The 24,756-nt window shown below is 46.8% G+C and overlaps 1 protein-coding gene across 5 annotated transcripts in view; it reads right to left on the bottom strand.

Annotated features, from left to right (window-relative positions):
• The window catches only part of LOC137424695 (AP2-associated protein kinase 1), a 124,005-nt gene extending 107,421 nt beyond the window's left edge, over nucleotides 1–16,584 (bottom strand). For all 5 annotated transcript variants that reach the window (XM_068112417.2, XM_078775797.1, XM_078775800.1 and 2 more), the window contains exon 1: nucleotides 16,405–16,584. In XM_068112417.2, coding sequence (XP_067968518.2) covers nucleotides 16,405–16,507 — 103 coding nt within the window. In that variant the 5' untranslated portion in view covers nucleotides 16,508–16,584. The remainder of the gene's footprint in view (nucleotides 1–16,404) is intronic.
• Nucleotides 16,585–24,756: the final 8,172 nt, after the last annotated feature.

Here is a 24,756-nt window from a genome sequence, read left to right as displayed (position 1 = left end):
TTCCTCTTCCTGTACAGTCTTACCTTTCGTTTCTTCCTTGGTTTTGGTTTTGTACATAATTAATAAACCTGTGTTCTTCCTTCTTATTCTTTGGGTTTCCTCTCATCCGGTCGCTATAGTGATTTCTCCATTGATATACGTGGCACGATTTGGCCAACGCTCAGGATCGGGTTAGTTTTATTGCAAACGGCTCGAGCTTCGGATTGCTAAACCACTCGGCAATCTTCCATCTTGTCCGTGGCCAGTATCGCCCTGCTTTGCGGAGAGGTTGGCAAAGGTATCTGGGAACCCGTTGACCAGTCACCCTGGTCAACCTCAACCCCGCGAAGGAGCGCGATATCTTCGAGGACTCGGACGGCCAGCTTCATAGACGAGGGGATTAACCCCCCCTCGGTAAGGGGAGCGCGGTAATCAGAGATCTGCAACAATATATACATACATATTGTTGCGGTTTTGAGAACCCACTCTTGTAAATATGACATTATTAAAGGGTTAAAGGTTGCACCCCATAGGTAGGCCACAAGCAACACGTAGGTCACCATAGGACTTCAGTTATTTCATTAGTATGTGTATAAATAAGGCCATGTTTCCAATAGTTGAATCTGCGTTGTGTCAATCAAATAAGGAGTAGGTCCCCATCCATTCATTTTGCCAGCCTCCCTCTCCAAGCGACGCCATTATGCGCTAGCCATCGCCCTCGCCCTTTAGGGCCAGCGGCGTGTGCAACCTCGCTGGGCTTCCGCCCAAACCAGCAGCCTTCGCTGCCCTTGAGCTTGAGCTCGCTCAAATGCCGCCATAAGCCACGAGGTAAGGCCCGAGAAAGGAGGCGGAGCACAGGAATGGAGGTGTGGCCACGTCAACCCACCATCAGGACGTGGCCGTTAAAGGAGAACGGACACGACCAAAACAACTTTGCAGATTTCGAAACAGAAACATATTGTTACGGACCGCGGATAAGATGTTACTGGATTTGCCAAGCGGATGGTGCCGCGGCCCGAACCGTTAACAATGACTAAGACCCGATTCTGAACGTTGGCCAAATCGTGCCACAGATGTTCAATTGGAAAAAGACAAAGACGACGCGGATGTGAAGAAGAAGAAGGAGACAAAAAGGTTTGAAATACGATTATTATTTATTACTATTTACAGGATTGAAAGAAACCAAGGAAGAAGGAAGGATAACAAAATAAAGACAGAAAGAGGGACGGACCAGAAGGACACAGTGAAAACTTAGCTTACCTATTCAGTCTTACTTAACCCAGGACAGGACAAACAAAAGACAGACTCACACGAATGGGGAATGGCGGCAGGAGTGAATGGCTGGACCGGGAGGAAGGTTCAGCTCGGACCAGAGGACGGCCGGGCCGGGAGGGAGCAGCCGCCGCCCTTCCTCAACAGCAACCTGCCGTCAACGCTCAAGCTGTGGCGGTCAAAGCTGCGATGGTTCAAAGCTGCTGTGGTTCAAGCTCCTGTGGTTCAAGCTCCTGTGGTTCAAGCTCCTGTGGTTCAAGCTCCTGTGGTTCAAGCTCCTGTGGTTCAAACTGCTGCCGTGGGGACGTCGTGTGCTTTCTCAGGACTCCTTTTCTAATCAGTCTGGACTCTTCTGCCGTCTCTGGCGCAACTCTCTGGGGGACTCAGAAACTCATCTCTCCCGCGCACTTCTCTCTTGGCCTCCTTCTCATCACTCCTCGCGCACTTCTCTCAGAGGCTTCCTTCTCATCCCTCTTGCGCACTTCTCTCTTGGCCTCCTTCTCATCACTCCTCCCAAAGGCTTCCGCGTGCGCTTTTTATAACGCCGTGGGCAAATCAAGCCGCCGGCCTCCACGACACGCCCATCGGTGAGCTCGCCTCGGCCCTGATTGGTCGGCACGGGCCCTCTGGCTCCACCCTTGATGACGATGGGCGGGCACGCCCAGGATTCGGCAGCTCCTCCCCCCTTCTTCTCCGAGCCTACCTCGTGGCTAATGGAGTCGTGGTGAAAACAGCAACCCACAGCTGCAGCAAATGCAGTTGGCAGGAAAGGCTTTGGGAATGGGAATGAAAGGGGATCTATTTATTTGAATTCGGTGCAATGGAGTGTCAATTAATGGAAGACAAATCCTTAGCCTAATACACAGAATAAGGAAATAACTGTCAACAAGGAGGAAATCTATTATTGGCTACATGGGTGCTTATGAAATAACTACGGAACGACCTTTGACCTTTATACACAACTGGAGGCAGGAGGGTCCACAATAAAGCAATAAAAAAACACAATCCTCATATCCACAACACTGCACCCTCCTCCTCTTAGGCACGTCCCGGGCCTCTTACCTTTACTTTTAGTGTGGCACGTAGGTGTAGTTCCCTCTGCATTTAACCTGACCCTGAGTGTGACAGTTTTAAAACATAAATAAATATGTCCCGCTGCTCCATTGCACCCTACCTAACAGACTCACGCCCACAGCTAACAGAATTGCGGAATTGTCTTCAAACTATACACTTACGGTGGGGGTGCATTATTTACAATGACTACTTTTATTTACAATACTAACCCAGGACCTGTGATCGTTCTTTTGGGGGGGGGGGAGACAGTCTGCCCTGCATCCATGCACCAGAAAGCACCCAAAACGCACCAAAGCACCCTCAAGCACCAATCAGTGCAGTCATCACTGTTCAATAAAAAATAAACAAACCCCTGGTGCTGGTCTTCCTCTTCGGCTCCCTCTGCTGGCTAATGCTCTCTTCCTGTTGTTGTCATCTTCTTTGCTGGCGGCCTATTTGGACATACAATTTGCACAAAACGTGTCCGTTTTTGTTTATTTATGGCCCACAGGGCCGACTATTGTGGTTCACCTGTGGGGCATAGGTGCCCTGTGACCAAGGTCCGCCAGCAAGATCTCGGGCCTTCATGGCCGGTTCCAGCAGAGGGTCCATGCCCCAACCCATGGGGTTCATAAGTGGTGCTCAGCCACAGACATGTGGTCCATAAGGTGGTGCATCGATGCAGACAGCTGGTTCCGGGAGTTTCGGGCGCACAATGGCGGACTCACGCACGCTCCCCTGTGGCGGTGGTGGTGGTGTCCAACACCCAGCCCAGTGGCGCACAGTCCTCATGTGGGAGACAAAAGGGGGAAAAAGACAGATGAGCGAGGGGTAAGGTCACAAGGGTACACATCAATAAAGGCAATGCAAGGCGAGGTGCGTATGGAGACGGAGCGGAGAAAAGCTCGTCCCAACCGTACGTCACCCCCCCTGTCACCTACTCTACCCTTGCCCTTACCCCATATTTACAACAATCTACACATTACAAATTCGCCACTACTGTCACGTCTTCCCCATATTTCTCCTATACCAAATTCGTCTCCACAATCCCTCTAACCAAAATTTGCCATCACCCAATTCATCATCAATCCTCATAAGGAGGAAGAGATGGAACATCAGCACAATGTCACACCCACGTCATGATGCGTCTCACAATCCAAACATTTGCACCAAAAATAATAATAACCAACAAACCATGGCATGGTGTGGAGTACCATCGTTACCCCAGGTGAGTGGATGCAGATGGTGCGAGGAGATCTCCATCCTAACTACCTTCTAAATGACTTTAACACACTTTACACTACCCGGGGTCTTTCCCTACCAAACCATTGGCCATCTTACTCTATGCGGTTTTAAGAACCAAATTCCCATTGACCAAACTGTGGTGCTTCCTCAATTTGGGGTCTCACTCCCCCGATGCAACTCCCTGTGCCCTTGCACAATTTCAGGACTGGGGCGTGTAGCTCTCCCAGCAGGCCTACCCACCTGCACACCTCCACCACTGCAGTTGCCACCCGAGCTTACCTAGCTCCTCACCCTAACCTATCTACTTGGGGAAGGCCCCTCCTGGCTCTGTCACCCCTTGGTGCCCTCTGGCACTGGGCTACCCGGGTCCGTCCTCCGGATCCTCGGGCCCCATCCACAACAACTACCGGCTCCCAGAGCCCACCTGCGGCCTCACCTGGCCGACATCCTAACAGTGGCGGAGTGTCAACCAACTACACACACTCACAGGCTACACGCCCAGCCATTTCCACAACACTAATGCACCCATTCAATCACCATTCTTCCACCACGCACCACAGATGCCAATATCCAACCACAATTTACCTATACCCTCTACCTAACACTTACACTACCCTCCCCGGGTATTCGTGATGGGGGTCCATCCTCCTTTCCCCCATCCACACCTTCGCACCATCCACTCCACTCCACAGGTTCCACCATACTCACTCCACGACCATCCATTCCAATACTCCATATACTCCAGACCATTTATTCCATACACCTGTTCTCCATTCACCTGTTGTTGCACACCTGTGCAATCACACCTGGTGCCACCTGCACCCTCCTTCCTCCCTGGACCATTTGGTCAGCACAACTCACATCACTATCACTCACTCACACACTGCTCCATACACCTGTTCAGTTGCACACCTGTGCAATCACACCTTTTAACCACACACACGGCATCATCTGAACTACCTGTCGCCCTGCTAACTTAGTGCTCCCCGTCTTCCCTTTAAACTAAGCACATACCACGTCATTATCATCCAAACTAATCTACCTGCATCCCCACTACAGGTATCATTGTCAGGACCTAACCTTAACGTTACCTAAGGTCATCTTCTCTAGATCCATACACACTATATCCTAACCCTCCCGGGCTGGTTTTCACTGCCATAAACCCCATAACTAGTGCTCCTTTGCCCCCGTTGTGAGAGATGGCAGAGTTGCCATCCCACCACATCGGGTATCTCTCACTACAAATTTTGCACACCAAATTCCAGCCAATCAAAAATTTGCCAATCACTACCAATCACTACCAATCATCTCTCTGCCAATCCTTGCCAATCATCAAATTTTGTTTTTTCAATTTCGGGTCCAAAACACTATCCTCATCACAGTCTACTCACTAGAGCCTCTCGGTGCGCCAATTCATCTCTAAAGCCCGGCTTCGCACAGCCGAGCAATGAATGCGGGTTGCTTGGTGCCGGCGGCTGGATGCGTCCGACACTCGGTGCAGGGAAGGACGCTTACCCGGGCCGAGATCCCACGCACCATCTCGGCACGGAGCCGTCCAATGGCCCGATCTCGCCCTGCCGGAACGCCTCAACAAAAAGGGGTCGCCATGACGACCCTTCTTACCGGGCCACCCATTCCGCTTAGCGGAGCACGGACGTGGCCGTTCAGAGCGCGGCCCGGCGTGGATCCCGCACGGCGGTTCTTTCGAAACCGCCGCGGTCACGATCCCCACGGGTCCCCGCGGCACACGAAGCCCGGCACGCACCGAAGGCCCGCTTCGGCTATAAGTCGCTCTAACCGCTAACCCGGTTAGCGTCGATGCTCCACTCGGATGCTTACACCCCGCAGCCCGTTCCTTGCTCACACATCCAGCTGTCTCCATGCTCTTTGTCATTGCACCTTCCCTGACACACCCAGGTACACTCATTCCGCTTACAGACTTTGTCACACACCTGACCACCGCACACCTTTGCACACACTCATCGTTCGCACACCTCACCAACACACCTCTTCGCGCCCCCTCCTCGGTCACCTCCTCTGTGACAACCACAGGTGTGCTCTCACTTGCACACCCAACCACGTGCCTCACTACCAACTCCAGTGTGCATTCCCATACACGCTCTACCATTCCAGGTGTGCATCCTTCCATTCCAGGTGTACATCCTCTCTCACCTGCCACAACCAACTCACGCTCCATGTCACTCTCACTACTTTCACCACCACACTCGGTCGCGCATTCACCCTTACTTTTGACAGCGCACTCTGTACTCATGCACCCGTCCGTTACACACCTTTCTCGCGCACACTCTCCCGTTACACCCTCCGTAACACTCACCACAGGTGTGCATTCTCCCTTACTCTTGACAGCGCACTCTTTCCTCACACACCCCAGAGTCGGACATTCTCGCACACCTCCTCCTTCACACTCTGCACCTGTCGCACACCTTTCCAGCGGCCTCTCACGAACACCCGGGTCCAAACCAACCCCCAAGCCGACTGAAGCTTCCCTCACACCATATACATTTCCGCGTATATCGCCACTCACCTCGGCACCTCGTCTCCGCACCTCCTTCGCCACGTGCAAACTTTTTATTTGGTCAGCAAGTACATCATTATGATTTGAGCACCGACCTTGTACATATTCCATCACCTCCTCCCTTATCTCCTTTTTAGTTTCCCTCCGTCTCTTCTTAATTTCACTCACCCCCTCTTCCACCTCCTCTAATTTTTCCTTTACCTCCTTCATTTCCCGGTGCGCCCCCTCTATCTCTTCCTCTAACGCCACCTTAACCGTTTCTATGTGCGTCCTCACCTCCCGGTCCTTTGTCTCCATTACTTCGTCACCTCGTGCAACCTCTTCGTCAACCCCTCATGTACCATCTGACATTCCTTCTTTGTCGCCATTAATTCGTTCTTGATGTCTTTTTGTGTCGCTTTTAACCCCCCGATTATTGCAGTGTTCTTTTCTACTTGATCCACTAGTTCTTTTTGTCCCACTGTCAGCTGTTCTACTCCCCGCGTCAGACCCTCTATGCCCCCCTGTAACCTAGCCGTATTATTCCTCCCCTCCTTCTCCATACGCTTCTCACCTCGCCTTACCTCCTCGCGTACCCCCGAGACCTCCTCGCTTACACCTCGTCCTATTTCCTCCTTCATTTCTCCCATCTCTTTAGTAGATGCCGCCCTCATCTGTTCTAATTCATCCCTCTGAGCATCCAATTTAGTGTCTAACCCGATTTTCACCTCCTCTATCTGGTTCCCCATCCGTTTGATTTCCCGGGCGGATTGCTCCCCTACTTCCCGCAATTTGTCGTCCATTGTGTTTTCTAACCCCATTAACCCATTCTTCACCTCTTTTATCCCGTTGTCTAACCCTTCAAATTTATTGTCCAACCCCTTTAAATTATTGTCTAACCCCTTTAAATTATTGTCTAACCCCTCAAATTTACCCTCAAATTTAGCTTCTAGCCCCCCGATTTGATTTCCTAGTCGCTCCCCCATTCTGTTTTCCATTTTCTCACTATCAGCCCTCATTTCTTCCAATCGACCGCCCATTGTATCCATCCTCCCATTAATTTTATTGATGTCATTCTTTTGGGCGCCCATTATTTCTTTCGTTTCCCGGGTTCCGTTTTTTACTTCCCTTACTTCCTTCATGAATTGCGCCATGAAGGCTTGCATGTACCCTGGCATCTCGGGCTCGGCTGCTGCGACCACGGGCGCGGCTAAATTTGGTGCCGCTACAACCACGTGCGCGAGGGCACCATTTTGCGCACCTGATACCTCCTCAACCACTTCACCATTGCTCTCCTCCACCATTTCTTCCCTCTGGTCCTGGGTTACCCCTAACCCCTCTTCTATTTCCCCCACCGGCACCCGATCACCTTGACCATCCATGGCACGACTTAAATTTAGATGTTATTACAATCTCGGCCGCTCCAAATTTTGACCAAATTTTTTTTTTTAGATGTTTAAAAATTTGGTTCAGGTCCGCATCTCGCTCCTGGCACCAATTGTTACGGACCGCGGATAAGATGTTACTGGATTTGCCGAGCGGATGGCGCCGCGGCCCAAACCGTTAACAATGACTAAGACCCGATTCTGAACGTTGGCCAAATCGTGCCACAGATGTTCAATTGGGAAAAGACAAAGACGACGCGGATGTGAAGAAGAAGAAGGAGACAAAAAGGTTTGAAATACGATTATTATTTATTACTATTTACAGGATTGAAAGAAACCAAGGAAGAAGGAAGGATAACAAAATAAAGACAGAAAGAGGGACGGACCAGAAGGACACAGTGAAAACTTAGCTTACCTATTCAGTCTTACTTAACCCAGGACAGAACAAACAAAAGACAGACTCACACGAATGGGGAATGGAGGCAGGAGTGAATGGCTGGACCGGGAGGAAGGTTCAGCTCGGACCAGAGGACGGCCGGGCCGCGAGGGAGCAGCCGCCGCCCTTCCTCAACAGCAACCTGCCGTCAATGCTCAAGCTGCGGCGGTCAAAGCTGCGATGGTTCAAAGCTGCTGTGGTTCAAGCTCCTGTGGTTCAAGCTGCTGTGGTTCAAACTGCTGCCGTGGGGACGTCGTGTGCTTTCTCAGGACTCCTTTTCTAATCAGTCTGGACTCTTCTGCCGTCTCTGGCGCAACTCTCTGGGGGACTCAGAAACTCATCTCTCCCGCGCACTTCTCTCTTGGACTCCTTCTAATCACTCCTCGTGCACTTCTCTCAGAGGCTTCCTTCTCATCACTCTTCGCGCACTTCTCTCAGAGGCTTCCTTCTCATCCCTCTTGCGCACTTCTCTCTTGGCCTCCTTCTCATCACTCCTCCCAAAGGCTTCCGCGTGCGCTTTTTATAACGCTGCGGGTAAATCAAGCCGCCGGCCTCCACGACACGCCCATCGGTGAGCTCGCCTCGGCCCTGATTGGTCGGCACGGGCCCTCTGGCTCCACCCTTGATGACGATGGGCGGGCACGCCCAGGATTCGGCAGCTCCTCCCCCCTTCTTCTCCGAGCCTACCTCGTGGCTAATGGAGTCGCGGTGAAAACAGCAACCCACAGCTGCAGCAAATGCGGTTGGCAGGAAAGGCTTTGGGAATGGGAATGAAAGGGGATCTATTTATTTGAATTCGGTGCAATGGAGTGTCAATTAATGGAAGACAAATCCTTAGCCTAATACACAGAATAAGGAAATCTATTATTGGCTACGTGGGTGCTTATGAAATAACTACGGAACGACCTTTGACCTTTATACACAACTGGAGGCAGGAGGGTCCACAATAAAGCAATAAAAAAACACAATCCTCATATCCACAACAATATCTTAAACACTTCTATTGAGTTCATTTCACAAATATCTTCGCGGTTTTATTAGAATTTATCAAAATATCGCCGAACAAGCAAAATCAGTTTTGTCAAAACCGCAAACCGGAAATGATGTTTGCGAAGTAACTCAGTTTTTCGTTCTTAAAGCCTTGTTGGCTTCGTGACGATCAGAACATCGCTTTGTTTTCGTTACGATCAGTTGGAATCATGCCCAGTCGTTGTGTGGCTGCTGCTGGTGTGTGCCCGTACGTGCGGGGAGGTACGTGGACATACGTACGTTGACGTACGTACCAAAAATAAGGCCTCACTGTCCGGAAGTTCGCATATCGCAGTTACGATTTATCACAAATTAGTTTTAATGGCCAGGTATTCAATTTTCAAACCGCGAGGCAGAAACAACAAACACACGCGGTTCCTTCGTTGTCGCTTGACCGTACGTGCAAATAAAAATTAAAACTTGCATCGTTCCTTCGGTCTTCGCTCTCGTCCTTCGCCGTTCCTTCGCTCTCGTCCTTCTCTGTTCCTTCGTTCACGTACAAAATGTATATGTGTTTGCTAAATAAATTTATGCGCCTGTGTCTGAGACGGGCCCGTTTGTCTGGGGAATAGAGTAAGACTGTTTAAGGCTGCCTGTGTGCTTCTTCTTCTTCTTCCTATCCTGTACATTTATTTTGTTTCCTCTTCTCCTTCTTGTAAATTGTTAATAAATTGCTTTGTTCTTCATATTCTCTTGGTTTCCTCTCCATCCGATCGCATCAGTCTTTTCTCCATTGGGTAAACGTGGCACGATCGGAACCGCCATAATCGGGTCTAGTCATTGTTAAACGGCCCGAATCGCGGCTCGCTTCGCTCGGCGTGTCCACTAACGCCGTGGTTCGGGCGAGAGTTATTTCCTTGCTTCACGGTCAGCGTTAGTAATTAGGTATTAGGACTAAGTCGACCAATAACCCTACCTAATACCGACCGGAAGGAATGTATAACTTCCAGGACTCGCGTCGGCCAGATAAAAGGACAAGGGGATTAGCCCCCCCTTGATAAGGGGAGAGGCGACGTTTGAGATCCGCAACACACACACACACACACACACACACACACACACACACACACACACACACACACACACACACACACACACACACACACACACACACACACACACACAATTCACAGTTCACACACCTTGACTTTTTTCACATTTTGTTGTGTTGCAGCCTGAATATAAAATAGAATAGAGTGAGATTTTTTTTGTCACTGATCTACACAATCAATGGAGAAAATGGGGATAGGTTCACGGCGAATCCTGATCCAAGAAAAAGGCAGCAAATGGTGACGCCGCAAAAGTCGGGGCATTGTTTCAACGGGGAAAAGGGGGATAGGTTTTAATTCATGGGGGGATTTTTTTTAAATTTTAAAATGTTTTTGATCGCGAATGCACATAATTTCATTAAAAACAAAAAAATAAAAAAAACATACATCAATTATTTTTTTTTTCACAAAACATCACAACACCAGGTACCGTTTCCAGCTTATTGAAGGATTGTGCTTGCAGTTTATTAAAAGTGGTTAACCAACCTTACCGTGAAACTAAAAAAGCAACAACAACAGCATGTACGTACCGTTTAAAATTTTAATTTCACAAATGGTGGATGATGGTGGATGATGGTGATGATGATGGTGATGATGATGGTGATGATGATGATGTAGGAGTTCATGGGATTTTAATTCATCAAGTCTGAAATGAGACAGGTGAGTGTTCCGAGTTGTGCACCAAAAATAATGTAGGTGAGGGCGCTGAAGCCGACGCAGGTGAGATCGCAGATGGGTCATGCGAGTCACACACCTAAGGTGGAGGCAGGAGAGGGTGCTGAAGAGGATTCAGGTGAGGTCACTGATGTGTCGTCCACGAAGTGGGAGGCAGGAGAGGCAGGAGAGGCAGGAGAGGGTGCTGATGCTCTTGAGGTGGAGGGACCAGAGCGGAAGAAATATGTGATGGAGAGTTGCCGGCAGATTGTCGCAGGTTTCGACATAGCATCACATCATGCAACCCCCTTTTAAAGTTGAGGTAAAGCTCCATGACAGGGTCAGATTCTTGCACCCTGTCGGCAATTGCCCACATGTCCTGCAGCACCTCAGCCTGGAACTTTACTGTGAGATTGGACTTCGGTACCTCTTCCTCCTCATCAATGCCCACCTTATACTCCTCCTTGGAAACCTTGGTTAATGGCCTCCAACTCCTCGGTGAGCTCATCGCCATGTGAGGTGACAAGTTCCTCCAACTCCCCAGGCTCCATGTTGCCAAAGCCTTCCCCTCCCACCTGCCTTGGCAACCCGACAAATTCATTTCTTTCCATCGTGTTGGCTGGAAATCCTGTGAAAATTTTCACTGCCTGTGGCCACAGGTTGTGCCAGCACGCATTGATGGTGGAGACTCTCACCTCATCCAGCGACTCCTTGATGGCGCCGATGCAGTGGGTAATGTTGAACTCTTTCCAACACTGCCTGACGGTGAGCCCTGGGTCAAAATCTATCGCAAATGTGGTGAAAGGTGCGGCGGGTGACATAAGTTTTTAATGTGGATATTACACCTTGGTGAAGTGGCTGGATCAGTGAGGTAGTGTTGGGCGGCAGGAAGATCAGTTCGGGTGAGCCACGTTCAGGTCCACGAGGTAGCCAGGAGCATTGTCGATGAGCCAGGTTCAGGTCCAGGAGAGCCTTGAACGCAAGGTTTTGTTTCGCAATATACCTCTGCACTAGGGTGTACGAAACACCCCGTTCTTGAAAAATATTCTCAGATTTTTTTTTGTTTTTTTTTTGTTTTTTTTTTGTATACAAGATCGAGGCTCGTGAAAGAGCGAACATTAATCACACAGAAAGACAAACCGACACATAAAACATATAACATCGGGAGCGGTAGACAAGATGGGGAGAGAGGGGGAAGGACACAAACACAACATTTGAGAGCAGGGACCGAGAGACATGGAGACATCGAGAGATCTGAGAGAGGGCGAGGGCTTTGGGGGGGGGGGGCATGGGAAGGGGGCGGTGGGAGAGGTATAAAACATATGGACACTGCCAGGACTTCCAGGAAAGAAGTTGGAATTTCAAACAAGGTGGATCTGGGGTGAATTAGCGGGGGTAGAAAAGATCAAGGTTTTGGATGGGGGAAGATAAGAGATGGTGGTGAACAGCTGTTTTAAAGACCTGGAGGGAGGAGTGGGATTGAAGGGAGTGAGGGAGTTTGTTCCAGAGGCGGGAGAAAAGAGGAATGAAAGAGTGAAGGTGAGCAGAGAGCCGAGATTTCGGCAGTTTAACCATCAGAGGGTTGCTGGCAGATCTTGTGCGACCTGTAGGAATATTTGGGGGACAGAGCACAGAGAGAGCTGGGGGTGCAAGGCCGGAGAGGAGTCGGTAGAAGACAGAAAGACCACCTACCTGCCTGCGGTGAGTGAGTGAAAGGCCCTCAGAGATAGCTTCATCGCGGGAGATTCCAATAATTCTGAAAGCTTTGGTTTCAACAGCGTGAAGCCGAGCTAGGTGTGAGGCAGGAGCACCGGCCCATAGGGGAGAACAGTATTCCATTGAGCTGCGGATGAAAGCCTTGTATGTGGTGAGGAGCTCAGGTGTGCCGAGGAAGGACTTCGCACGACGGAGGATGCCCAGTCGGCGACTGGCTTTGGAGGCCAGCTTGGAAATGTGGTTTTCCCAAGAAAGATCATGGCAGATAGTGAGACCCAAAATCTTGAGCGACAGAACTTCTTGGAGAGGATTGTTGAGAAAGTAGATGGGAGGGTTGTCCAGTCGATCTTTTCGGAGAGACAGATTGATCTAGTCATACTTATTTTTTTGTTACACAAGCCTTATAAGTTATAGCATTTCTGTAAAATATTTCATATTTTCGATTTGTAGACCCCCCCACCAGGATGGGGTAAAAATCGGGTACCCCCGCTAATGGGTTGCTTTGGCCAAATGTGAGATTTTTCGAATTTTATAAAAGTAAAATCACTTTCTGATAGGAATTCAGGGTCACCGATTCCAAAATGTCCTCTAAAAGGTGTTGGGATCAAAATTGAGAAAAAAAATTGTTCAATTTTTTTTGAAAATTGGGTAATGGGGTAACTACCGAAGCCCCAAAAAAATAAAAAAAAAATTTTCAATTTTTTTTTTTTATTCTCTCTTTGAAACATGACAAATTTTCGTTCTTTTCTCTTTAAAGCATGACAAAATAGTTACAATGTGGCTTCTGCTGCTCGCTTCCTCAAACTCAGGTTCAGTTTATGGGCCCGGTCGTGCTCAACAACTTGTAGAACGTTCTGGAAGTGCTGTTATGACTGTGGGATACAATGGGAGATGATGCCGGGGTGCTGGTGTGCTCGCTGCGAAGATGGCTCCAAGTGGAAATCACAGTGGTAGTTTGAGTGGTTGCCGCATCACTTTCATCGTTGCTGCTGGTTGCCGCTTCACTATTGTCTGCCAACGAAATGATGGAACTAGCAGCACCAATTTTCTGCACCTTCTGCTTGTGCCGTTCTTCCTTGGCCTGCTCACCTTCTGCGACAGAACCTTGTCGGTGTCGAAAGATGCCATGCGGTCAGTCTTCATCGACTGCAAGAACATGCGATCCTCCGGGTTCATGGCCAGCTGCGCAATGTTGGCCAGCCACAACAGCAAGGTGGCATCCAGTCATTGTTACATGGCCTGCAGCTTGGTGAGCGTGACCGGGGTTGATCTACACACGGTCAGGATCTCCCTCATCTTGCAGGTGGCATCCAGAAACTGAATGAGAAAGATGCACGCCTGGTGGTCAGAAAAAGTGGGCATATTTGGCCTTCTTGTAAAGGTCAGCGACCTGGGCCAGGCCAACCTGCACAGACACCCATTTGGGGGGGGAGCATCAGGACAGCCAATGCGCCTTGCCACCACACCCTTCTCGATGTAATGAATGAGACAGCGCAGGGTTTGAAGGCAGGTGGGGAGACGTATTCCCATAATCTGTGCATCCTCCTTATTGATGGTGCTGCCCAGATCAAACATAGCACTGGCCTGTCGTGTTGCTATCGGTGTTCTGGCATTGAGAGTCCAAACTGTCCGGCATATGAGCAGGTGTCAGTTGAGGTGTAGCAGATGGTGTATGGAAGCTCGGGTGGTGTGTATTGTCCGCATGATCACCCATACTATCTAAAAACATTGACACATTGATGTCATAGACTTGAGTGACAATTTGTGTGAAACTTTCAAAATTATAAGAATCACATCATACTCTGCTCAATTTCAGCATCAAACGTGCTTTTTTTTTTATAGCTCACATGGAACATAGTTCCGGGGAGTTTATTGGATGGTGCGTCGTCCGTCCGTCAGTCAGTCAGTCAACACTTGCAACTTTTTCTCTGAAACTGCAGATGGGAATGTGACCAAACTTGGCACGAGTGATATTTGTTATGTTGAAACTCAAGTTTGTTCACGGCATTACAAAAAAAAAAAAAAAAAAAACCCCCCAAAAACACGAGGTTTAAGGGGGGTCTTCCGGGGATCAAAGCTCCGGGGATCAAGGTTTGACCCCCCAAAATAGGTATTTCTTTTCTTCTCCGAAACTACACACACAATGTCGATGAAACTTGACCACAACCTCCATCACCCATGATGCACCAAAGTTTTTTCACTGCATGGAAGAAAAAATAAAAAGATTAAAATAAAAAAATTGGGTCCTAAAAATCGGTACGGGTGTGGTTGTCCCCCAAAATAGTACTTGCTTTCTTCTTAAAAACTACACATACAATTCTGATTAAATTTGACCACAATGTTCCGTTCATCACCCATGATGTACCGTTTGTTCACAGCATTAAAAATAAAATCGGGGTCTATGGAGGTCTAGGTGGTGGTTGCCCCCGAAAATAGGTATTTTTTTGTTTGTTTGTTTAAAGTCTTATGATTACGTTTGTATGATTCGACATGCTGCTCTGTCTTCTAGTAACCATTGAAATTGAAAATCCCGTGGTCTGTTCAAAATACCTTTAGCTTTTGCCGGCAGTATACTGCTCCATGGGTATGCGGGTGTCTTCCGATACCTCAGGGAGATGGAAGACCCTGCCTTGCATAACCCCAGGTCACCTGTGGGCAAGGTGTAGTACCTGTCAGTCCCCTTACCAGGGTAACGATCCGCAGCCATGCGGTTTAAAGGGCAGATGGCTCTGCACATCTGGTGGATGAGAGTCCAGTCGACTCCAACAGCACAGGTGGAAGAGGGTGAATTCCCCAACGACCAGCAGAGAGATGGAGAGGAGTGGCGATCCCCGCCCCCCCCTATTTTCTTATAAATTATACCCCTATTTTCTTATAAATTATACTTTTTTGAATCTATGCCCTTTCCACCTTCCGTCTCGTGTTCATACACTTATGGCTTAACACTACCGACTACAACATGATCGTCACAAGATTCTCCATCGGAAAACACTCATTCACTTCTTGACGTCGACGATTGTGAAACGTGCTGCTATTTGTATTGGTTGTGCTGCTATTTCTTAGCGCAGTTCACCAAAACTGCGCATTGACAATGCAAAATAGCAGGTCCACCCATTGCAGTACTGAAACAATCATTCCCGACATGATGTCACACAGATTATGCATTTGCCTCCGATTCTGTCCAGAATTTTTACGGGCAGTACCAGCCAGATTGAACGTTTCAACTTGAACGACTCAAAAGATCATGGAAATTAAAAACCGTGCCCCATTCTTGGTGTATTACTTAGAATAATAATTACACTCACATACCAAAAAGACTAGTGGACCTCTTCGGGCAGCGTTCAGGTGAGCATTGAAAATCCTTGGACTTGGAGAGGTTTCTACATTGAGGAATCATCATCAAGACCAAAACATGCTTCACAAGTCACTTCCAAATCATTCCAATAACAAACTAGTTTCAAAAGCAAGCTATTGACTATTTTGTATTCACAAAGACTGCTGATATAATTATATGACGTGGTGAAGCTACAAATCCCCCAAAAAAAATCATGCCAATTGGTGCGTTTCTCTTCGTCAGAAAGTGTAGCCCACAAATGCTTGTGTGACTGTCACGTGACTGAAAGACCTCGATTCGTGTGGAGTTTCACGCATCAGTGAAAATTACTTCCACATTTATTAATGATTTACTCCTTATCGGAGACGATAAGCCGACGTTGTTGGAGGCGAGGGCGATTGCATTTGGCAACGGTCACTTCAAAGTGCATCGTGGAAGGGAGTTTTAAAATGAACACAAACAATATTCGTGGGGGGGGGGAGCGGGGTTGGGGGGGGGGGGGATTCCATAACCGACCAACAGGCCCAACCCATCACATGACAATTGTGCCACTGCAGCAACTGATATGACAAGAAAAAGTTGCATATTCGAAGGAAGCCACAGTCCAGCTGATCAAATAATGATGCTAGTACTCGCTACATTGTACATTGTAGCGGGAAGAGACGGATGTATTGAGAGGTGAAACTGCAGATACTATAACTATAATCATCATAAGTAATAACACAAATATAGCTCACCCTCAGCGAGCACCTCTTCAACCGTGACCTGGTACTGGCCGACGGTGACCATGCGGCCGGGCCACGCTGGACCGTCTCGCCTTGCCTCAAGAAACCTCCTCATGTCGCTCACATCACCGGCGAGCAGCACATTCAAAACAAGAAACAAAACTCCGACCTGCAAATCTGGGGGTTTCCTGTAGGCCGTGTCAACCGGAAATTGCGTCTTGGAAAGGAAATTCCCACTGAGCAGTGAGCACGTGTACACATTGCCACCTACCGGCGCCAGGACGTAACGACTGACGACCTCTGTGGTGATAATGGTGATATAAATTTGTTAAAGTACGATCATCGATACTCACTCAAGACTTCGTTGTTTCGTCGTGAGTTCATCGTAGAGGGGCAACGTCACTTCCGCCGGGCGAAGCGAAATTTCATTTGAACCAAAGAACGACATGCGTCTATATATATATACACAGTACATGAAAAAAGATATATATATATATATATATATATATGTATACACAAAAATGTAAATATATATATACATTATACATGTATATCAAAAAATATATATATATATATATATATATGTATATATATATATATATATATATATATATATATATATATATATATATATATATATATATATATATATATACACAAAAACATAAAAATGTATATATACTGTATATCAAAAATATATATATATATATATATATACTATATATATATATATATATATATATATATATATATATATATATATATATATATATATATACATACAGTATATATATTTAAAAAATAAAAAATCAAAAAATATATATATACCATACATATTAAAATTATATATATATACTGAAACGCAAAAGAAACTTACCACCTTTGAAACCTTGAAATATCAACAATAACACTGCGTGTAGTAAATGTGTGAACTTATTTGTGGACAATAGTGTCCTCACTGTCAGACAAAACGGTCACAGATGGTCACTTGAACCTTCAATGGTCACTTCATAGCACAGCTCTTGAACAGCCGTTTTGACCGTCAGTGATTAGCCAAGGGGTACGGGATGATTTTAATGAGCTGCACGTGATGTCTTGATATTGGCTTTAAAAAGGCCAGTGCAAAATGGGCATTTCAATCAACATGCCACGATTGTCAAGGGTTCAACGGCAGCGTGCCCTGGGCATGCTGCAAGGCGGACTGAGCTACTGTACAAACCAACAATTGCTAATTGAAACATTGACATTTTATTGATGACATGTCAAGTTTTTGACCAAGATACACCATCTCATCAGTTTGTTCTACAGTACAGAACAGCACAGGGTGCAATGTCAGTCCCCTTTCAATAGCGTGTGTGGCAGGTAGCTCAGTCCGCCTTGCAGCATGCCCAGGGCACGCTGCCGTTGATCCCTTGACAATCGTGGCATGTTGATTGAAATGCCCATTTTGCACTGGCCTTTTTAAAGCCAATATCAAGACATCACGTGCAGCTCATTAAAATCATCCCGTACCCCTTGGCTAATCACTGACGGTCAAAACGGCTGTTCAACAGCTGTGCTATGAAGTGACCATTGAAGGTTCAAGTGACCATCCGTGACCGTTTTGTCTGACAGTGAGGACACTATTGTCCACAAATAAGTTCACACATTTACTACACGCAGTTATTGTTGATATTTAAAGGTTTCAAAGGTGGTAAGTTTCTTTTGCGTTTCAGTATATATATATAATATATACAGACAGCATTTAATATGGAATATTTTTTTTGTGGGGGTGAACTTACTTTTCAAGATGTCTTAGAACCAAAAGTTCATTGGAATTATGTTGAAATTATTCTAGATTTTGTTAATGTGACCTTTAAAAGAAACAAAAACCACATTTGACATTTCGAAGCAACTAAATTGATCCTTGAAAGTGATGTAAACTGATATCGAACTCAATTCATGGACAGTACTGTGTTAAACTTCTGTACGTTTTCCAGAAGTATCTCTTTATTTTGCACATTAGCCAAAACATTTTTTAACAAAAACAAAAGTTAAATTACGACTGGGATTACGGACAGTAAAATTACAGTTCAGTACTTCGTGTAACCCCCACGAGCATTCAGGAGAGCACGTACACGTTGAGGCATGCTGTTCACGAGATTTGCCAAGGTTTGGACAGGAATCGCTTGCCATGCAGTGACAATAGCCTGCTGCAATTCACGCACAGAGGCAGGCTGCTGGTCCAAGTGGTCGATTTGACGCGTTAATTCTGCCCACAAGTTCTCTATCGGATTCATATCCGGGGACATGGCAGGCCACTCCATATGCTCTACACCACGGTCAGCAAGAAAGTGTTGGATCATGCGAGCACGGTGAGGCCGTGCATTGTCATCTTGGAAGACAAAGTTTCCTAGAAAGGCTGCACGAGCAAATGGAAGCAATGTTTCTTCCAGAATGGCCCTGTACTTGAACTGGTTCAGGTTTCCATTCAGAACAACCAGGTCAGTTTTGCCCCCTGCATGAAAAGCAGCCCAAATGGTCACCCCACCACCTCCAGCTTGGACTCTTGGCACTATACAATCTTTGTTGTAGGCTTCATGCACTTGTCTGCGCACTTGGACGTGGCCATCTTGACGATAGACCAGAAATCTAGACTCGTCACTGAAGATTACGTGATTCCAGTGTCCTGGCTGCCATTGACGGTGCTCTCTGGCCCACTGCAATCGGCGCTGGTGGTGTTGTCTGGTCAGTCGTGGCTTTCTCAGGGGACGCCTGGCACGATAGCCTGCTTGAACCAGTCATTGGTTGACTAGCCTTCTGGATACAGGCACATTTGTCAGTTGCTGCCACTCAGCCCTAAGCCGATTAGCTGACTTGGTACGGCCATTGCGGACTAACCGGTGCAGCTGGCGATCATCCCTCCTTGTGGTTCTGCGGGGACGTCCTGGCCTCGGTATTGGAGTAGGGACACCCCTCTGAGCATTTCGTTTCAGGATCTTTGACACCTGACCTTGAGTGATGCCATACTGCCGAGCAATAGCACGCTGTTTCATGCCGTAATTTCGTAAAGCCACCACTCCATGACAAACAGCATTGTCGAGTTGACGGACCATCTCCAGAGGAAGCGGCAATAACTTTTGGAGACGTGCAGCAGTTGTTTTCCACTAATACAGAACGCAACAACCCTTGTATACCCGACTGTGAAGCCAATCGTCAAATGCACCTGTCCGTACATTTTGCCACGCCACCTGTGATATAATCCTGTTGTTGACTTCTTGCTGCGACAGACAATCAGTGACATGGTTCTTTTAACAAATAAATCACCGAAGTGTAAAAGAAACTCTCCAGATTGATATACTGAGTTAAGAAAGTAAACCCAAGTCAAGAAAAAAAAAAATTCCATATTAAATGCCAAGTCTGTATATAAATAAATAAATAAATAAATAAATATATATATATATAAATTTTTTTTTTTTTATGGAATGGGAATGTTTCTTTATTGTAATATGAGGGACTACAACAACTTCAACACACGAGGAGGTCATTTGGCCCGCCCTGCCTTTACTACATTGAATCGATGCCACATTAATCCAATTTATTAATACTAGGGCATGCCCGTACTATATATATATCTAAAATTATATCCCCCCCCTCTATTTACATGAAATGGTTTGGTCCATTCGCAAAGCCAAAGCGAACGGCTTGCGAGTACGGTGACAATCCCCCCCCTCTATTTACATGAAATGGTTTGGTCCAAAGCGAACGGCTTGCGAGTACGGTGACAATCCCCCCCCTCTATTTACATGAAATGGTTTGGTCCAAAGCGAACGGCTTGCGAGTACGGTGACAATCCCCCCCCCCTCTATTTACATGAAATGGTTTGGTCCAAAGCGAACGGCTTGCGGAGTTTGGTAAAGAAATCGCCATAGCTCGGTAACTACTTGTCCGATTAATATGAAACCTTGAAAAGGCACATCCTCAGGTCCCCAGCAATATACCTGGCAAGTTTCAAGTATATCGGACCCGTGGTTGTCGAGAAACAGCGGTCACAGACAAACACACAGACATACACACATACACACACACACACACACACAGAGATTACTGGAATTATAGATAGACTAGGGCATGCCCGTACTATATCTATATCTAAAATTATATCCCCCCCCTCTATTTACATGAAATGGTTTGGTCCAAAGCGAACGGCTTGCGAGTACGGTGACAATCCCCCCCCCCCTCTATTTACATGAAATGGTTTGGTCCAAAGCGAACGGCTTGCGGAGTTTGGTAAAGAAATCGCCAAAGCGTGCACAAACGCGCAGGAAAGCGAAAGAATCGCAAATTAGTTTTAATTAGTTTTAAAACATAGTTTAACGCCAACATAGCGGCAACATAGTTTGCCAACGTGAAATAAATGAATACGCTCTCAAATGTGCCGTCCGAGGCAGAGTCTGTTCGCCACGTTCGGCACACGTGATAACTCGCTGCTCTCTGATTGGTTGAATCGTTTTTTGGACATACCTCGGTAACTACTTGTCCGATTAATATGAAACCTTGAAAAGGCACATCCTCGGGTCCCCAGCAATATACCTGGCAAGTTTCAAGTATATCGGACCCGTGGTTGTCGAGAAACAGCGGTCACAGACAAACACACAGACATACACACATACACACACACACACACACACACACACACACACACACACACACACACTTTGATTACTGGAATTATAGATAGATTAGTCAATCGATTCCTGTGAGTAGGTGGTTTATATTGGGAAAGGCACAAAGGACGTACATTAAATAAATACACACGTACAATACACTAATACTACACACACGTACACTAAACTACACACACATCTCGTTTTTTTATTTCTGTTCCTCACAATTTTATCTCTCTTTTATTCACATACACACACACACACACACACACACACACACACACACACACACACACACACACACACACACACACACACACACACACACACATTTAATTAATAGTACAGTATCGGCTGTTCCTAAACTTAAATATAAATAATTTAAAGGATTGGTATAAATGATGTTAATTTCACAACATCCCATATTCAACTTTATTTAAATTGTAAACCTCAAACATAGTTCCTTCACCTAAAGCAAGAACCTTAACCTGCAAACAATTGACTCGTTTCCCGACTGCATGGATCATCAGCTGGGCACCGTTCTTCCTCGAGGTTTCGATCCTTGTTTTTCGAGGTCGAAATTTCGATTTCGACCGAAACACACACACGCACTCCCAAGCAAGTAGCTAGCGCTTGCCAAGCCAGCCGTTCCTTATCAATGGTTTTGAATGGAGTGATCGCTTGAGTGCTTAAAAAACGTAGGCAGCGCTTTATAAGAAACTTGGTTACTGAACCCAACTATAGCAAACATTAACTCTTTGTCCACGCTCTAGCGTGGTCAACAAAAAGAGAGTTCTGATCCAACACGGCAATTTCAAAATAACTCAACAGCCACAAAAAAAAAACCATGGAGTGCAACACGGCAATAGTGGGCAAAATGGCCTCCTCATACCTATTTTGGAAGGTCCACAGACACCAAAATTTTTTTTTGATGTGATATAATACATTTTAAAGTAATAAACAAAGAACTGAACATGGTTTTAATAATTTTTGAGGTGTTACAGTTCTAATTAATTCTAATCATTTTTTGAAAAAAAAAAAAACCCGTCAGGTACCGCCCCTAAAAACAGCGATGGTCATGACGTCATCTGCATGACGTAATCAAAGGCAAGGTCGTCTCAGCACGCAATCGATAATGGCTGCACAACTCGCTTCAGACTCGACAGAAAGTGTATTTGACGAAGATTTTTCTGATCAAGAATCTTCAGATAGTCAAAATAATTATAAAAACTACACGTAGCAAAAACAAATTCTCGAGATGACGTAGCGAGATCACGATCTCGAGATGATTCGAGATCACGTGGGTAATACAATCACCGTTTGGGGGGGGGGGGCGGGGCCAATCGAGCGTAAAAGGCCATCAAAAAACATTAAAATCTTCTTTTCAAGATATTTATTTTTTAAAAAGCCCATGATTAAGTGTTCAGTGAAAAAATATATATTGTAGTGGTTACCTTACTCACATGTCGCGGTTACCTTATTCACTTGTCGCGGTTAACTTATCCGCATGTGACGGTTACCATTACGATGGGTTTGGTCTAACCCACGCACACGGACGTTTGGTTGTGTCGTCGTGACGCACGCGCGGCTGTTGGAGCCACGCCCTCCGAAGAGGGTTCTTGCTTTTATATAAGCCGTTACGACTTCCGTTCGCGAGCAGTTGCTGGAGATTTCTGTATAATAAACAACCTTTTGTACCCAACGAAATGGCCTCTTCTTATCGTCTTCGGCAACCGCTAAACTGGTGACCCCGTTGCCCCCGAACGTATTCGGGGGCCACATGAACACGGCAGGATTGCGACCGCAAGTTCTTCCACAAGACCTAAACTCGAACTGCCGGAGTTTTAGCAACGTCGAGCGGCCATGTGGTTTGCGCATCGCGCTCGGTTCCCTCCTCTACAACTAGAGGGGCGAACCAGCTCGGGGACCCTCCGAAGGAACACCGTTACGGGGCGTTGGCGGCACGGCTACTTCGTCGCCTTCGCGCACACAGGCCGAGTACTGCTACTTCGTCGCCTCCGCGCACACAGGCCGGGCACGGCTACTTCGTCGCCTTCGCGCACACAGGCCGAGCACCGCTGCTCGTCGCCTCCGCGCACACAGGCCGAGTACTGCTGCTCGTCGCCTTCGCGCACACAAGCCGAGTACTGCTACTTCGTCGCCTCCGTGCACACAGGCCGAGTACTGCTGCTCGCCACTCCTACTACTGCTCCTACGGCGGATCCCGAGGCTGATGCTCCTGCAACTACAGCTACTACCGCTGCTCATCTCGTGCGCACGCACGGCTGCTTCGTTACCTTCGCGCGCGCTGGAGCCTCGTTGTCTTAGCGCGCACCGCTGCTCGCCACTCCCACAATTCCTACTGCTGCAACTACAACGGCTACCGCTGCTCAGCACCCGTGGCCCGGCTCTGTTCCACCCGCGGCCCGGCTCTGTTCCACCCGCGGCCCGGCTCTGTTCCACCCGTGGCCCGGCTCTGTTCCACCCGCGGCCCGGCTCTGTTCCACCCGCGAACTACGTACACGCCCGTGGCGTGCCTTCTGGGGGGGGGGGGGGGGGGCGCATGTAGTGGTTACCTTACTCACATGTCGCGGTTAACTTATCCGCATGTGACGGTTACCATTACGATGGGTTTGGTCTAACCCACGCACACGGACGTTTGGTTGTGTCGTCGTGACGCACGCGCGGCTGTTGGAGCCACACCCTCCGAAGAGGGTTCTTGCTTTTATATAAGCCGTTACGACTTCCGTTCGCGAGCAGTTGCTGGAGATTTCTGTACAATAAACAACCTTTTGTACCCAACGAAATGGCCTCTTCTTATCGTCTTCGGCAACCGCTAAAATATGAATTAAACCAAACATTATTTTATTTGCTGAAGGGGACACACGACAAAACGCTATTACCCTCGCGAGAGGAAAGAGTATTGCAATATGGGTCTATTTGTCTGTCTGTTTGTCCGCACTTAATGTGTCAACGTGAACAAGTTTTTACACGTTATCTTTTTTTCAACCTCTATAAAGCATGTACAAGACAATTGGAATGCGATTACGTCTATAAAATACGTACTATAAAGCCACAAGTTCTGGCGAGGGTCTGCCATTCTAGTTTACATTCTAGATTCATTTCTAGATTACATTACATTCTAGATTGCTCATTCTACTTTAATGTTTTAGTTTCAATTTTTAAATAAGAATTTGAAGTTTTTGTTATGACATTGATCCTCCGCGTGTTAAAACAATGTGGTAAAGCAAAATTCAGTTAAATTAACCTAGGGGTATTAATTAGGGTTAGGAAGCATATAGCCTAAATAGTAATAGATAGAGAATGTCAGTGTTAGATTTTAGAAATGCTCACCCTTAACCCTAACCAATTGCTATTGTTACCCAAAAATATTAAAGTAGCAAAAGTTGTTCCCGTTTTCAAACAAAAAGCAGACCCACAATACTTGAGCAATTAACGACCCATTTCTCTGACGTCATTTTCAAACATTATTGAAATCTTTGACTTTCCAAATTCCCAGTTTTTTTTTTTTTCATGAAAAGTACGCTACGTCTCTACATTCTACATTTCTTATGTAGAATGTTGATTGAAAAGTAACTTCTACATTTCTTAAATAGAGTTGTTTTTGCTATTGATAATTATGAACATACAATCAGTGTTTTCTGGATTTTTCCAGACTTGGAGTGATTCACAAATTACCTTACAGATAGAAAACCTC

This window comes from Myxine glutinosa, chromosome 4, assembly GCF_964187855.1.
Source record: "Myxine glutinosa chromosome 4, kmMyxGlut1.1, whole genome shotgun sequence".
In the NCBI taxonomy this organism is placed as follows: Eukaryota; Metazoa; Chordata; class Myxini; order Myxiniformes; family Myxinidae; genus Myxine; species Myxine glutinosa.
The sequence above is the reverse complement of the archived record's forward strand: the minus strand, read 5'-3'. Positions and strand labels throughout refer to the sequence as shown.